This window comes from Penaeus monodon, chromosome 10 (genome assembly GCF_015228065.2).
Source record: "Penaeus monodon isolate SGIC_2016 chromosome 10, NSTDA_Pmon_1, whole genome shotgun sequence".
NCBI classification, from domain to species: Eukaryota; Metazoa; Arthropoda; class Malacostraca; order Decapoda; family Penaeidae; genus Penaeus; species Penaeus monodon.
The window spans coordinates 49,440,483-49,454,900 of record NC_051395.1 but is presented as its reverse complement, the minus strand read 5'-3'; the positions used below and the strand labels follow the sequence as shown (position 1 = coordinate 49,454,900).

The 14,418-nt window shown below is 34.4% G+C and overlaps 1 protein-coding gene across 1 annotated transcript in view; it reads right to left on the bottom strand.

Moving 5' to 3' along the window:
- Positions 1-5,161: 5,161 nt before the first annotated feature.
- LOC119578125 (MAP kinase-activated protein kinase 2-like) overlaps positions 5,162-14,418 on the bottom strand; it is a 16,002-nt gene continuing 6,745 nt past the window's right edge. The window contains exons 2-7 of the mRNA XM_037925862.1: positions 14,401-14,418; positions 10,160-10,332; positions 9,661-9,759; positions 9,424-9,499; positions 9,003-9,213; positions 5,162-7,719 (exon numbers count right to left, since the gene is read on the bottom strand). The exon at positions 14,401-14,418 is cut by the window's right edge and continues 122 nt beyond it. Coding sequence (XP_037781790.1) covers positions 7,516-7,719; positions 9,003-9,213; positions 9,424-9,499; positions 9,661-9,759; positions 10,160-10,332; positions 14,401-14,418 — 781 coding nt within the window. The 3' untranslated portion in view covers positions 5,162-7,515. The remainder of the gene's footprint in view (positions 7,720-9,002; positions 9,214-9,423; positions 9,500-9,660; positions 9,760-10,159; positions 10,333-14,400) is intronic.

Sequence of the window (14,418 nt, the reverse complement as noted above, 5' to 3'; positions counted from 1 at the left end):
AATGGGGAGAGGAAACAATCTACTCCTAAGGGTCCCCATGAAGGGTAAGGGCTAGACAAATAACCAAGGGAATACCGTCTCCTATAGCTGACATAAAACCAGCCTTTCATCCTTTCAGCACAGCTCTCACACCTTAGGAAATGGACAGAAGAAGGGGATGATGAAGAGAAGGAATGAAAATGGGAACAAGCAAAGACCATGCAAAATTAGTTGAGGCAAGGGCTGAGGTCCAGGGGAGCTGCGATCCCCTACATTGGACCCCAGTCTCTGTCTCCTAAGCTCCCCCACAGCAACACTGAGCAAGGGATTAGGGGGGCCTACGTAACAAAACTAATTGAAAATCAGATGGTAATTAAAAAATGACATTGCTGAAAAATGTAATATGTATGTGTGTACTTACAACAACTGCAACAAAAATATCTTATTGATATTGAAAAGACATTTTGGGAAACTAACAGTACGTACTTCCTTTCAGAGTAACTATTTATTCAATATCCTGACAACCATTATTTAAAAAGAAATTGTTCCAAATAATTTTCCCTTTGTTCATTATAAAAAAAAAAAATCAACAAATGTATGTATGTCTAGCATTTTGTTTTTACTGATATATGGCAGTTTCACAAGTTTAGGAATAACCTTAGTTAATGACATCCCCCCCCCCCATTTTGTTAACTAGTATAACCCATCATAAGGAAAATTGAATTTTCTCTAACACTTACTGTGAAATGACAAAAAATAACAACACAAGAACAAAACTTCTTACTTTCACCCTAAGCATTTGTGAATATTCTTATGAATTTATTTTATTTATTTACTTATTTCTTTACATTACCTGTTTCTTCTAATGCTGATAGGGCAAAAAACAATCTATGTTTGTTATATGCTTTACTAAAACTCCTTATTCTGGCTGAAATGTCAAGGCTATCAGCAAGTAAGGATATTACCTACAAGCTTTTACATTAAACTCTGGGTGAGTTTTGACCTCCTTTAAATGCATATAAAAACAACTTAGTTTTAATGCTCTGGAATCACATGAAATCATATACTTGGCAAAGATCCTTATCTATGTAAAGGAAGATATGAATTAAAACATTTAATAATCTCCTTAAAAATAAAGAAATAATAATAAATAATAAATCATTAATCAGTACAGTTATACTTAAAGCATAGAGAAACAAATTCTTTTCTACATCATATGCAGTGTGATTTAAAGAAAAAAATGAATATTGTAATCAGGCCTGTTATAATTAACATACACAGCCCAAGAGAGTACACGTTACATTTTAGAAAACAAGTATATCATAAAATAAGGTGAAATTTTGAGGGGCATTACAATTCTCATTATATGCCTAAGATATAGGCCAAACCAAGCACTGCACAACAATTGACAAAGGCCAATTATTCAAACCAACACAAATCTACACATCCTGGGAACAGGGTTTGAATAAAGAAGATAACACGGTCAATACAATCAGTAACAAATCGATGCCATCTATTAAAAGGGTCATTAAGTGAATCCTACAGCAGCAATGACTAATTTACAATTCAAAGACTCAATAAACAAATAACCACCCCAAAATTTTGTTTTATTAAAACTGTGTTTGACATTTTGTTTCTTACACTTCAGGAATTAGTTTTGTGATTTCTCAACTTGCCTCTTCTGCAAGCTAAGTAAGTGAATAACCTGTTTTGTTAGCCATTTAAATTGTGCACTGCATTAGTGGTCATGTTAAAGCTCTTAATCTAAAAATTAAGATACAGAAAAGGAATTTAACTTCAAAACGTCTACTGTGAGATAAACCAATTATTAAGAATCAAAATCACTTCATAACTATTTTTTCAATGAAAAATTCAAACAAATCACACTTATGACCTTATATTTTAGTGAAGCAATTAATATCTTTGCTTATGATTTGCTATACAATAATCCTTAATGAAGAAATATGATTTTAAATAGTAATAATATATCAATAAATATATGCATATTTTTTAATAAATCTAAAGAAAAAATACAATCATTACTCAACATACCAGCAAATTAAAAAAATTGAATCAAGTAGCAAAGTCGTCTTCCGCATCACACGTAAAATGAACGGTAAATAATTTCAACCCCTAAAGGACAACATACAACTGATGTGATCATTTATGTCCATTACCCTGGGGGAAAGACATCAAAAGTCAGTTGACCTGATTTTTTTTTTTCTTTTTTTGATTTTTTATTCATTTGTTATGTGGAACTGTCATACTAAGGTCTGTGTAGAACACGACAAAAGACAACAAATGTAATTTTGCCATCATATTTTCAGCTTTGAGTAACTTTTTTCCCCATACTGTGTGCACATAGAGTTCATAACTTTCCCATCCTTTAGGGGGTTAAAAGAACGGATACAAATATAAGTACAACGTGTGTATATGGACTTCAAGAAAATTACTTGCAAACATAAAATATGCAAATTAGCATTATCTTAAATATTAAACTCATGGCAGTCAGTCTAAAGGAATAGCTTCTCTGTCCTTGTACACAGGCCTCTATAAATAATACTACAAAGAAAGAAAGAAAGAATAAAAATCTGTAACATTCATGATTAAGGACTAAGGTCTAACAACAACTGGAATAAGTGAAAAAAAAAAACTGACTTTACAGCAAAATAAACCTATTGAAAGTTATGTCAAATGAATCTAAACATGATTAGGTATGACATGACCTAAATATGAAGACTCCATGAGAAAGGGATACATTTCGAAGTATATCATAATTTCCGAGTCCCTGAGAGTATCAATTAATTTTAACATATGGCTTATGTGTTTTTTATTCTGAGGATAGAATGGCTACTGCCGGAACTCACCTCTGTAACATCACTTGCATTCATAAACCTCCTTAAAACAAGATGTGCTGTAATTTTGGCCAGATGGATTTCCAAGATCATTTCCGACATTTATGATTAGAAGAATTGGAGACATCAATATCTATTCCAATAAATCATTTCCCACCCTAAAATATAGTAAACATGGAAATAGAGGAGGGAACAGAACAGCAAGAAATAAAAAGGAGCATGTGAAAAGGAGATAGGAGGAAGAGAAGGAAAGAGATTGACAAAAACATAAAAGCAATACCATAAATCTCTATCTTTTGAAGTATGATAATTCTAAATCAACAATTACAAAGAAATAAGTCAGTTTCTAAATGCCTGATTATAAAAAAAGATATGAAAGAGAGAGAGAAAGGGAAAGAATGCAAGAAAGAGAGGGGGGGAGGGGCAGACAGAGACACAAATACACCAAGACCTTATCCCTTTAGTTCAATTTTATACTGTTTATGTCTTGCTTCCATATTTTTACTAAACTGCTTATACGCACAAGCTCATACATACTTAACCTTCTGGCACCAGGTATATGCACTATCCATTGCAATTTCTTTGTGAATTTTGTATATACAAAGGTGCCTCTTCAAGTGATTTGTCAACTAAGAAGTTAATTAGTAGGCCTATCTGACTGTCCCATTCCTTAAATTGTCAGATATATATATATATATATATATATATATATATATATATATATATATATATATATATATATATATATATATATATATATGCACACTTTTATTTTTTTTTTATCATCATTGTACTATTATCATTATCATCACTGACATTATCATTATTGTAATATTACTTGTAGCAGTAATAAATCACAATAAATAAATAAATAAATAAATAAATAAATAAATAAACACTGAAACCTCGTAGGTTAGGGGTCGTCCACCTTTTTCATATTTTCATAAGCATACAAACTGTAAGCTGTGGGGGAGGGGGTTACTCTCTAGTATATGCTTTTTAGAACATAAATAAAATGAAGATCTGAATCAATTTAAAAATCTTAAATTATCTATTGCCTCTGTATTGCACTGCTGAAACCAAGACTGGAAGATGTACATTAGATGAGATTTTTTTATTTCCAACACAAAGACCCTAGAACACATCCAAGTTTTAGAATTAATTTCATTCTTATGGACAAAGACAGGACATCCTTCACTGAATATTAGTCAATACAAGATGTCCTATAATGGTTGCCTACTAGATTCTGTCAGTATCACTGCATTGCTTTAGACTCTGGAGATCTGGTCAAACAGGACATTTTTATCTTTTTGCTCTATACATTTTGGAGGAAGGGGGTGGGGGGTTCTTGGGAATAGAGAATGTTTTATACATTTGTGAAAATGATGATAAAAATGGGTGCCCCCTGACTGACTCCTTTGAGCCAGCCATGTATATGAGGAGGGAAAAAAAAAAAAAAAAAAATGGTCCCATAACCAAGTGGATGTACAGACAAGCACACTAAGCCACAGGATGATACATTAGGGTGGTCAGTTCCTTTCTATCCAAACTTTGACCCAGGTGTGCTGATATCAGCATGCCAGTACTCACTCAGCTGAGTTGAACGAAAGAGGCACCTGGGTACAAGACTTTGCAAATGTAGGCCAGCTCTCTACCACAATAAAAAAATTGATAAACTAAAATCACAGTGGACTGGGGATGTATGTACATGCCCTGGTTAAACAAAGAAATATGGACACACAATCTATGCATGCACACAATATTGATGTTGACTTTTCTTAGTAAGTGTGTGTATGTGCTAGCAAACTGAAAGCATAAGGCTTTTATATATGGGCTTCTTACCCACTGATGACAGAATGACAAAAATATGTGACATGTCCATTGTGCTTTTTTATCTATTGTCACCAAGGAGTCAATTACTAGTCCTATCTCTGCCTATCTCTCCTTTTACTTCTCTCTTGATTTATGGATTAAAAAAAAATCATTGTCATTTAGTTTATAACATTATAATAATCATAATGTCAATGTCAATAACAATAACAATAATAATAATAATAATAATAATAACTACAAAACACTGATATCAACAGCATTAGGGAAAAAAACTGACAAAACTCAAGGAAAAGGGGCATCAGGCAAGGTCAAGAGTCAACTAATTGGCCATCTATGGTAAAAACAAAATTCAAAGAGAAAACTACTGTAGACAGTGCAATTACCCAGGAGGAGTGGGTTATGAAACTTCCCAGTAATATATGTCACTATTCTGTATAAAAGTTCTTAAAAAATTCTCTGTCAGTATGTATTGAAAAGGAAAAAGAAAAATTGAGGCAGAGCAATTTAGAAAACATGTCTTGTCTTAGACTGAGAAAAACAGAGTTCTCAAAATCTAAAACAAAAAACATTTTATTGTTCAAAAATAATGATCAAAAACTTTCACAGTGTTTTTATGCTGCAATGCTGTTTCCTTGTTTTTTGCATCTAATGCACACGGACTAAACTAAAATGTTAAATTTTACGACATCCTGTTATTAATTAAGACATCATCAGTTACACAATACTAACTCATTAGATTAATAGTAACTATTAGCATCAGTACCAACAATCTGAAAAATTAAGTTATTTTGTAATTACCTTTTTAAAGCTATTATCTCTGTTGACACTTATTCATACATCCATACATACCAAATTAATGAACTAATGTTTATTACCTAACAAACAGCACAATGTTGCATTAAAAATGCTATGAATATTATCAACATATTGTTTAACAAATGTCAGCACAATCAATAGATACATAAAAGTATCTGAGTTATCTATAAATTTACGATACTATGTTCATGGTGACTTGACAGGTAAAAAGGCTTGGTGAAATGTCCACACATGAAAGGGTACATTAAAGGTATAAATACTGCTGATCAATATTTCTGGCAGTAATTCATCGAACTTAAACAAGACATTTAGACATGCATTTCAAAATCTTGTAATTGTTATAGTTGATATTTCTTATCTATCAGAAGTATAACGTCCTGTATATCATAATCTGGGTCTCTCATTATATCAACCTAATGAGGAACAATTACTTTTAAGACAAAGATGAAGAAAAAGAAGATAAAGATGAAAAAGAATAAAAAAAATAAATAAATAATAAAAAAATTAAACTTTTACTTTACACTGGGTTAAAAATTAAGTTCACACTATTCTCAATCACAGATTAATTTTGTGTTTAACAAGCAAGTAAATATACAGTTCTATATATACACTGAGTATTAACAAGAGTTCATGACATCAAACTTTGTGTACATAAATAGTATAATTTCTTTTTTATCCTTGCCAGTTTCTAAAAGACCAAGACATTTCTAACGCTTCTCATTGTTGGTTATTTCTCAGACTGAAATACTTACAGCAAGGATAAATGGATTATTGTCATACGCAACTGAAGCAGTTTTCATACAGACCCACAACACCTGAATTCATTACATATTATTAAAAATAAATGCTGGATCTCTATTTTTCTTATTGCCAAACACTCATGAACACTGTATTTCAATTAACCCATTAAAGCTGGGAGTACATATGTACATGCATTGTTCATTTGGTTTTGGTTTATCACTTTTATAGATGGCTCCATCAATGCTTTAGTTACTAGCCCTACCTAACCTCACCTATGTATTAAATTTCTTGAATTTGAGAGGTTTTTATTTAAAATTTATATTATTACTATTAATAATATTACAATAACAATAATAATGAGCATAAAAATAACAACATTAATATTGATGATATCAACAAAAATCTACCTTTCTCACATAAATTCTAGGAACTGAGTAAACAAGTGAGATCGGAGGCCGACTAACGGACTCCTTGGAAGTGCTTGTGCAGCCATTTGTATGTTAAGAAAACTGGTAAAGCAAAACCACTGTGGACTGCATGTACCTGCTGTCAATGACTAAAGTAACTTCTTCATGAACACATAATGAAATGGCATGAGAAAAATTAACAAGGAAATGATGTTCAAACATTTGTCATTAAATGTGGTAAGAAAGATAGGGATACTGTGTTTACTTTTAATAATGCATGCCTCAGAGCCAGGCAAAAGTATCTCATCCTACTTCAGTGAATCCTTATTCTTACGTATTTGCACCATTCTCTTTTATTGTTTTCATATAAATGATAACAGACAAAAAACTACTTATAAAACTGCATGCCATCAGTGCTTTAAACTGTCAATTGCACAACCAAGATAAGTTGATGTGAACTGTGTGGCACATGGGACAAGTAAAATTGAAATTGAAAAAAAAAAAAGTATATATAAAACGAAAATAAATTATTTTTAAAAAGTATATCAATAACATAATGAAAAAAAAAGTAAAACCGTATAATTGAAAAACATTTTATATATAATGCATCATGTATAGATAATATGTGCAACTTTTTCAAAATAAGAAAAGAAAAGAGAGAAAAAGAGGAAGCCTAATCATCAATAAAACAATACAAACTCACTACCTTTGTGCATGAATTCAGCATTAGTCATCAACACCATTCGCCTTTCAGCAACAACTCTTCCACATCAGTACAGTACAAAGCATCAGGGGATGCATTTTATATTATGCTAGCACTGAGGGAGCCTGTAAGACACTCACATGAATGTTCCTTGCCACTTGGCTTCTAAACTTTTCCTGAATCAGTTGTCAGTGACCTTCTTACGGCGCTTACTGAGGAGAGAGTTATTGGCACTGTCCAGTGCCTTGATTTGGAGAGTGTCATAGTCTACACGCATTGTGGCAAGGGAGCGGGTCATTTCATCCTGAACTTCTTGCCAGAGGTCACCTTCCTCACGAAGAATCCTTGATGTATGGAGGGGAGTCTGGGGCACCTCTGCATATTGCTGAAGGGAAAGGGAGGATTTATCATTATCATTTTTACTTTATCTAAGAAAAAACATTATATACAAAGTACACAATGTCTGTTCTTTAAGCCAAAGGATCTGGACATTATGACCATGACATAAGAAAAATTGGCTGATGGCTGGGTGACAGGAATATGAATATGCTGTCATGGGAGAATCTGAGGGCTGAGGGAAGGGAATGCACTGTCTTGAAAAATTTGCCTAAAAGCCAGGGTGTTGAGAATGACCTGCCATATGTGCACAATAACTCAGAGAAAGATTAGACTCAGTGGGCATACAGGAAGGGGCTCTTGCATTATTTCCACCAGTAAACAAGGGTGAAATGTACCATCCATGAGCTGGAAAAGCACTGGCTACTGGGAGGACACTATTTCTAGGCTCAGGATTCTATTCCTACCCACCATGACCAGCAATGCAGGGTGTCTTACAGAAAATGTAATATTTTGAAAATGTAAAAGAAAAATTATGCAATTGACACTACAGTATTTATTGTTATTGTTATTATTACTGCACAGAGTTGTAGACTACCTAGAGAGATAATGTGGAGTCTGTTTAACAAAAAACAGTCTATTACTATCTTTGATATAGCATAACAAATGACAAATTGAGACCTTGGGAAATGTCAGAAAAGCAAAAAATGCTTATGCAGAAAAATTGGATAATAATATTGCAAAGAGGAGGCAAGGACCCTTGATACTGCATATGAGTGATCATGTGGGCTGGGCCTATAAGCCACACAACCGGAAGAGTCGCCACTCAAGTAGGCCTAATGCACTGATTTTGGTCCATATGTGGGCTGTGAAGCATCTGAATCCCACTGGTTAATGATACTGGAATAACTAAAGCAACGTAGATGATCAGAGCTGTAATATTTAAACACCTATGCATTTATTTCAAATAATAATATAATCTAATTGATAAACCCCTTACTTAACCCCTAAAAAAATATTAAACCTTCAGCTTCCCTGATCCCAGCAAAGTCAGCAATATTTTTCAATGTACTTCAATGCAAACTTTGGTTTTTGGTATTTGAAGAGCTAAATTTTTTGCCTCAGAAAATATTGCAACTTTCATACTGATCCTTAATGATAATTTTAGGTATGGGTTGAATGTGGTACAAAGAGTAAGGGGGAATATGGAGGAGTTTGTTGAGGTGTACCTGCCATGCATTACAATAACTCTTTCTTATAACTACCATATTTCAACCCATATACAAGAAAACGGACTCTAATGCAAAACCAATAAGCAGACATGCCACTCACCACAATCCACTTGTTCTTCATAACATCAAAAATGGTGAGTCGCTCCTCGGGGTCTGTCCGCAACATTCCTTTGATCAGGTCTTTGGCATCCTGGCTAACATTCGCCCATTCTGGGTTGGGGAAGGTGTACTGCCCTGTGCGGATACGTTTCTTCATGCCAGGCGAGATAGCATGACCATGGTTGCTGTAGAATGGTGGGAAACCACATAACCTGCAAGCAACAAAATTTGGTGTTAGGAGAATGGGTTTATAATATTCCTGTACTTGTTCAAGCAACACAGTATTTACAACTTACATATTTTTATTTAGTTTTATCTGCTACTGCTAATTCTAAAAGTAAAAGAAAAAGAAACTGCAAAAAAGTAGGAAAAAAGTAGAAAACTAATACACTACAAAGTTGAATACATTTTTTAAAACTCACAAAATGTACATGATGACCCCCAATGACCAAATGTCGCAGCTTTTGTCATACTTCTCAGGTCCCAACACTTCAGGTGCTAGAACAATAAGCAGATGTTAGATATATCATAAACAAATGAACACAAAAAACGTGAGTGAGTGTCTACATGTGGATGCCAGTGAGTATCTTTTAATTAAAGTGTTTAGGGCTCCAGTTTCAGTAAATACTTCATAGATTTTTCACATCCCTCCAACTTACCAACATAGTAAGGAGTGTAGCATGGGGTCTGTAATGATTCCTTTGAGAAGGTTTCTTTAGCAAATCCAAAATCTGTTAACTTGAGAGCAGCATCATTACCTGTAGAAGCAGACATATTATGTATTAGTTACATAAAATGCAAATTCAGCATAAAAAAAAAACATAATTCCATCAATAGCATGCTAACTAAATCATTATACTTGTATGATGAAATTCACATTGTGCATTGGAGTTACCAATATCAAATGTGGACAAATACAAAAATACCTATTCCATTTTACTGTTAAAGTTACAGAGACGTTGACTTATGAAATTTCTTTACTTTGCAGGCCCAAATACTTTAGTGGGCACTTCTTTAGATGTACAAATAATAAAAAAACAGACAACACAATTTTCATCCTCTTGGTTCAAATCATCGCTCTCTCCTTGAAAACACTCCCAACCAATGCAATTCAATGGGAAATACATGAAATAATCATCTAAGTCACATCATACTAACCTGCAGTGGTATATAAGAGGTTTTCCGGTTTGAGGTCCCTATGAGCAATATTTAAAAGATGTAGGTGTTGTACTGCTACGCAGATTTCTCTCATAATACAGGCAGCTTCTCTCTCTGTAAATGCACCATCTGCTCTATCCTGGATACGTTGGAACAGCTCCCCACCTTCCATGCTGTTGTGGGAGACTCATGACTTTAGTGCCACACTAGGCTAGAAGGGTATGTAAATGCCTGTAATCGTTTTCTGCTTTATCAGATCATACGCATACTTATGGCATTTCTAAAATTATTATAATTATTCTATATTACACTATACAGTGGCAGATCCAAGTTATTTCATAGGGGGCCTAGGGACAAGGCCATAAGCTAAGGAAGAAAGACATGATAAGATTTGTGTACATAAAATATTATGAAATTCTTTATTATATTATCACTTTTTTATATTAATTTTAGCAAAAATATTTCTTGAATGTGTATTACTCTGCTGTAAGTGCCCTACCGATAATAAGGGTTTGGTTGGTCTTCTTGAGACAGCAGAATCAATCAATCAATCAATCAATCAATCAATCAATCAATCAAACACACACACACACACACACATATATATCATCATCATCATTACTACAAGAGATCAAGAATTCTTAAGAAATCCTGAAAACCTGACATTCACCGAAACAAAATATAAAAAGACATGAAAAAAATATATACAACCCCAATATCCTTTTTGCACAGAGTAATTAACTGCTATAGTTTAAAAAATATAAGAATTTATGGAATCTTTCACCAAATATTGGACCATTAATACAAAATCACCTACAAATTTGATATATTCAACCTATGAAATATTTTGCTTCTTAGTTAACAACTGCAAGCCAGATAAATATCATTTAGGAACATATTACACAAACTTAACCCATTGCCGACAGGTGGCATGTACGTACATGCCATGGCATGGCGGGACCATCTGCCGGGGGCACGTAAGCACATGCCATAGAGTATGCATGGACATGCCATAAGTTTTTTTTTGTTACAATCACGGCAAAAGATTATTTTTTTGCCAGTGAAAGTGTGATTAAGTCGGTTCTAACACTTTCTCATTTTTACCATGCAACAAACAAAAAAAATGCAACAAACCGACAATTTCAACTCCATGATGCCACACACTGCTTATTTTATTCGGACTATAGACCGAATAATGATCAACTATGGAGTCTATATAACAACAAAAATGCCCTTCAGTCTCGATTTATCAGGAAGTTTGGCAAGTAGAGACTGTAAAAAATAATGAAAATTGAAAATACAACATATCTGCGTAGTATTACGAAGAAACGGCATGGGATGCTGGTATTTGGCATGAGTGGTCGTGCATGCTCGGGCGACGATATAAGCCCCCAGCAGCAAGGCCCAGGCCACTATGAATGCTACCCGTCAATTATGGGTTAATAAGTAATCATTACAAAATTATCTGGAAATTATTAAATCCATTTAAACAAAAGTTTTTAAAAATTGGAAGATTTCCCTTCACTTTAGGTGCCTGGATCTAATATTAACACCAAACAAATGATGTTGCTACTGAAAGAGGAGTTCCATCTGATGAGCCAATGGCGCAGGGTATGTCATTGCAGTGCCATCAAGTGACCTTTGTGGCAACATTTGACTAGATGGGATAGGGTATAAAGACCATGATTTAACAATCACTGTATCAGTGTCATTTAGACTTTTCTAAAGCAGCAATTTTATATAAACTTTCTGCAAAGCTAACTCCTGTCCCCACACTCCCAGCAGCAGCAAGCCTGCACTGAAGCCCCAGCCACTTTTTAGAAGGATAGAGGATAAGGGAATGGTGCAAATGGTGTACATGGAGAAGGGGAGGATGGGGCGTGTTGTGAGAGAGTGAGAAAGAGAGATAGGGGGAACTAGAGGATGATGATGCCCTGGCAAGGGCATTGTTGTGATAAAAAGGATTCACATGCGTAACCAGTTGGGAGTGGAGAGGACAGTGGGATGGAAGGGGGGGTTGATATAGATGGAGCGGCGAGGAATGGTGTGTGTTGGGGGGGCAGCAGAGTAAGGGATGTAGGGGAATATGAGCAGGTGGAGGATGGAATCGGGAGTCATTTTGAGTATGGAGGGAGTGGGAATAGTGAAACTGGAAGGTGGATGAGGGGTCTCTGTGTCAATTTGGGACATGATTAGAAAGTTTTGAATATCTTCAAGTTCTATTCACCACAGTCTTGGCAAGCCGCCAAAACTGACAGGATTTTCTCCCATGATTTTTTCATATAAATGAGACACATGCAGTGTTCTGTAATATAATGTAGTATTTTCAGTAAGTTTTCCATTAGCCAGTGACAATATAGTTCTAAATTCATACAAGCCTACTAGTGGTAACATATTTTTGAGTAAGACAAGGTGAAGGATTATCTATGTCTTCTCCAATATTTTCAGTAACACTAAAAATATTTTCATTTATTTCACTGTCTTATTAACTAATAACATAAACCATCTTTAGCTGCCTCCTCATTTTACCAAGTGTTTTGATGTTTCATACCCTCCTGTCACTACTTGTTGACAGATATATATATTTTTTTTTCTGCTTATCAATTATCAGCTCAGGTGCATCTAGTGAGATTTCTAAAGGCAAGATCTAATACAAGAGTCTAGACATTTTTGTTCAGCTATTTAGAGCTGCCTTAACTGATCATAAAAAAAAAAATTGTCTCACACACACACACACACACACACACACACACACACACACACACACCACACACACACACACTCACACTCACACTCACACTCACACTCACACTCACACTCACACTCACACTCACACTCACACTCACACACACACACACACTCACACACACACTCACACTCACACTCACACTCACTTATGCTTTCTCTTGCAAATAAAAATGTCAAAAATCAGATGAATGTGATGATAAGAAATTGGATTTTTTTTCTTACAACTGTCAAATGTAAGAGACTACCCTTTGATATGAAACAATGTTGTGTTAAGACATTAGCAACCCCTACAATCTGGATGACATGACCATCACATCATGAAAAAATTTGACTTGAAGGGCAGGTTACATGAACACACCACCACAGGAAAATTTGACTATGGGCCAGGTTAATGGAAACTTGAGAATTTCGGCTAAAGGCCAAGCAGATGGGAAATAATTGCCCTAAGTGCACAAAACTCTTGGAGGGTAATTAGACTCATTTGGCATTTAGGTAAGGACTTCTGCACTATTTCCACCGATAAACTGGTGTGGAAAGTAATGTCCATGAGCCATGACTGGAAAAGAGCAAGCTCCAGGGTAGGATGCTTTTTCTATGCTTAGAATCTTATTCATGCCCTGTCACTAGAAAATCAATTATTACGAAAAATAAAAAAGACACAAATAACTGTTATCATTCTTGCTCCGAGATATGGACTACCTAGAGATGATATGGAGTCTGTGCAAGGAAAACAGTCTATTTATCATCTGGATAAAGTATATGAAATGACAAACAAGGACATTGGAAAATAGCAAAATATCTAAAAATGCTTATGCAGAAAAAGAGTTACTAGGTGGCACAGTCTTTTGTCACTGCACCTAATTGTTTGCGTGTGCCCGGCCTACAAGTCATGCCCCCTTCAGAGTGACCAATCAAGTAAGCTAAATGCCCATTTTTAGGCTATGTGATGGCAGTCAAGCATCCACATTGAATGGGTTAAGCTTATACTGATTAAATTGACTGTGGAGAAATATATAAAGATGACTTATCAAGAAATTTCCTTATCATAAAGCTAAACCTCTCATGTAAATAACAAGAAATAAGATTTTTTTTCCTAAAACAAAAAAAACAGCAGCTTATCATTATGTTCAACCTGTGGGACTCATCATATCCTGCAACTTGAATCCATAATTTTGCCAATCTTGTCAAAGACAACCTTCATTATTGATTACATAAAATGAAGAAGATGAATCTCATTATGAGATAATTCTGTTTAAAAGGCCCCTATGTTCTAATAGGAATTGTAACTCAAGTGTCCCCTTGGAAACATCATGTTACACTACATAAACTAATTCTATAGATAACAGATATAAAAAATATTCTAAAGAAAGTAATTCTGAATGTCAAAGTACAATTTTCTTTAAACAAAGTTTACTTTACTCCTACAACAGAAAATGTAGTGTAACATTCTGTAAACCAACCAAGCTTATAACCAAATAAATCTAAATATCTACCATTCCATTACAACCAAT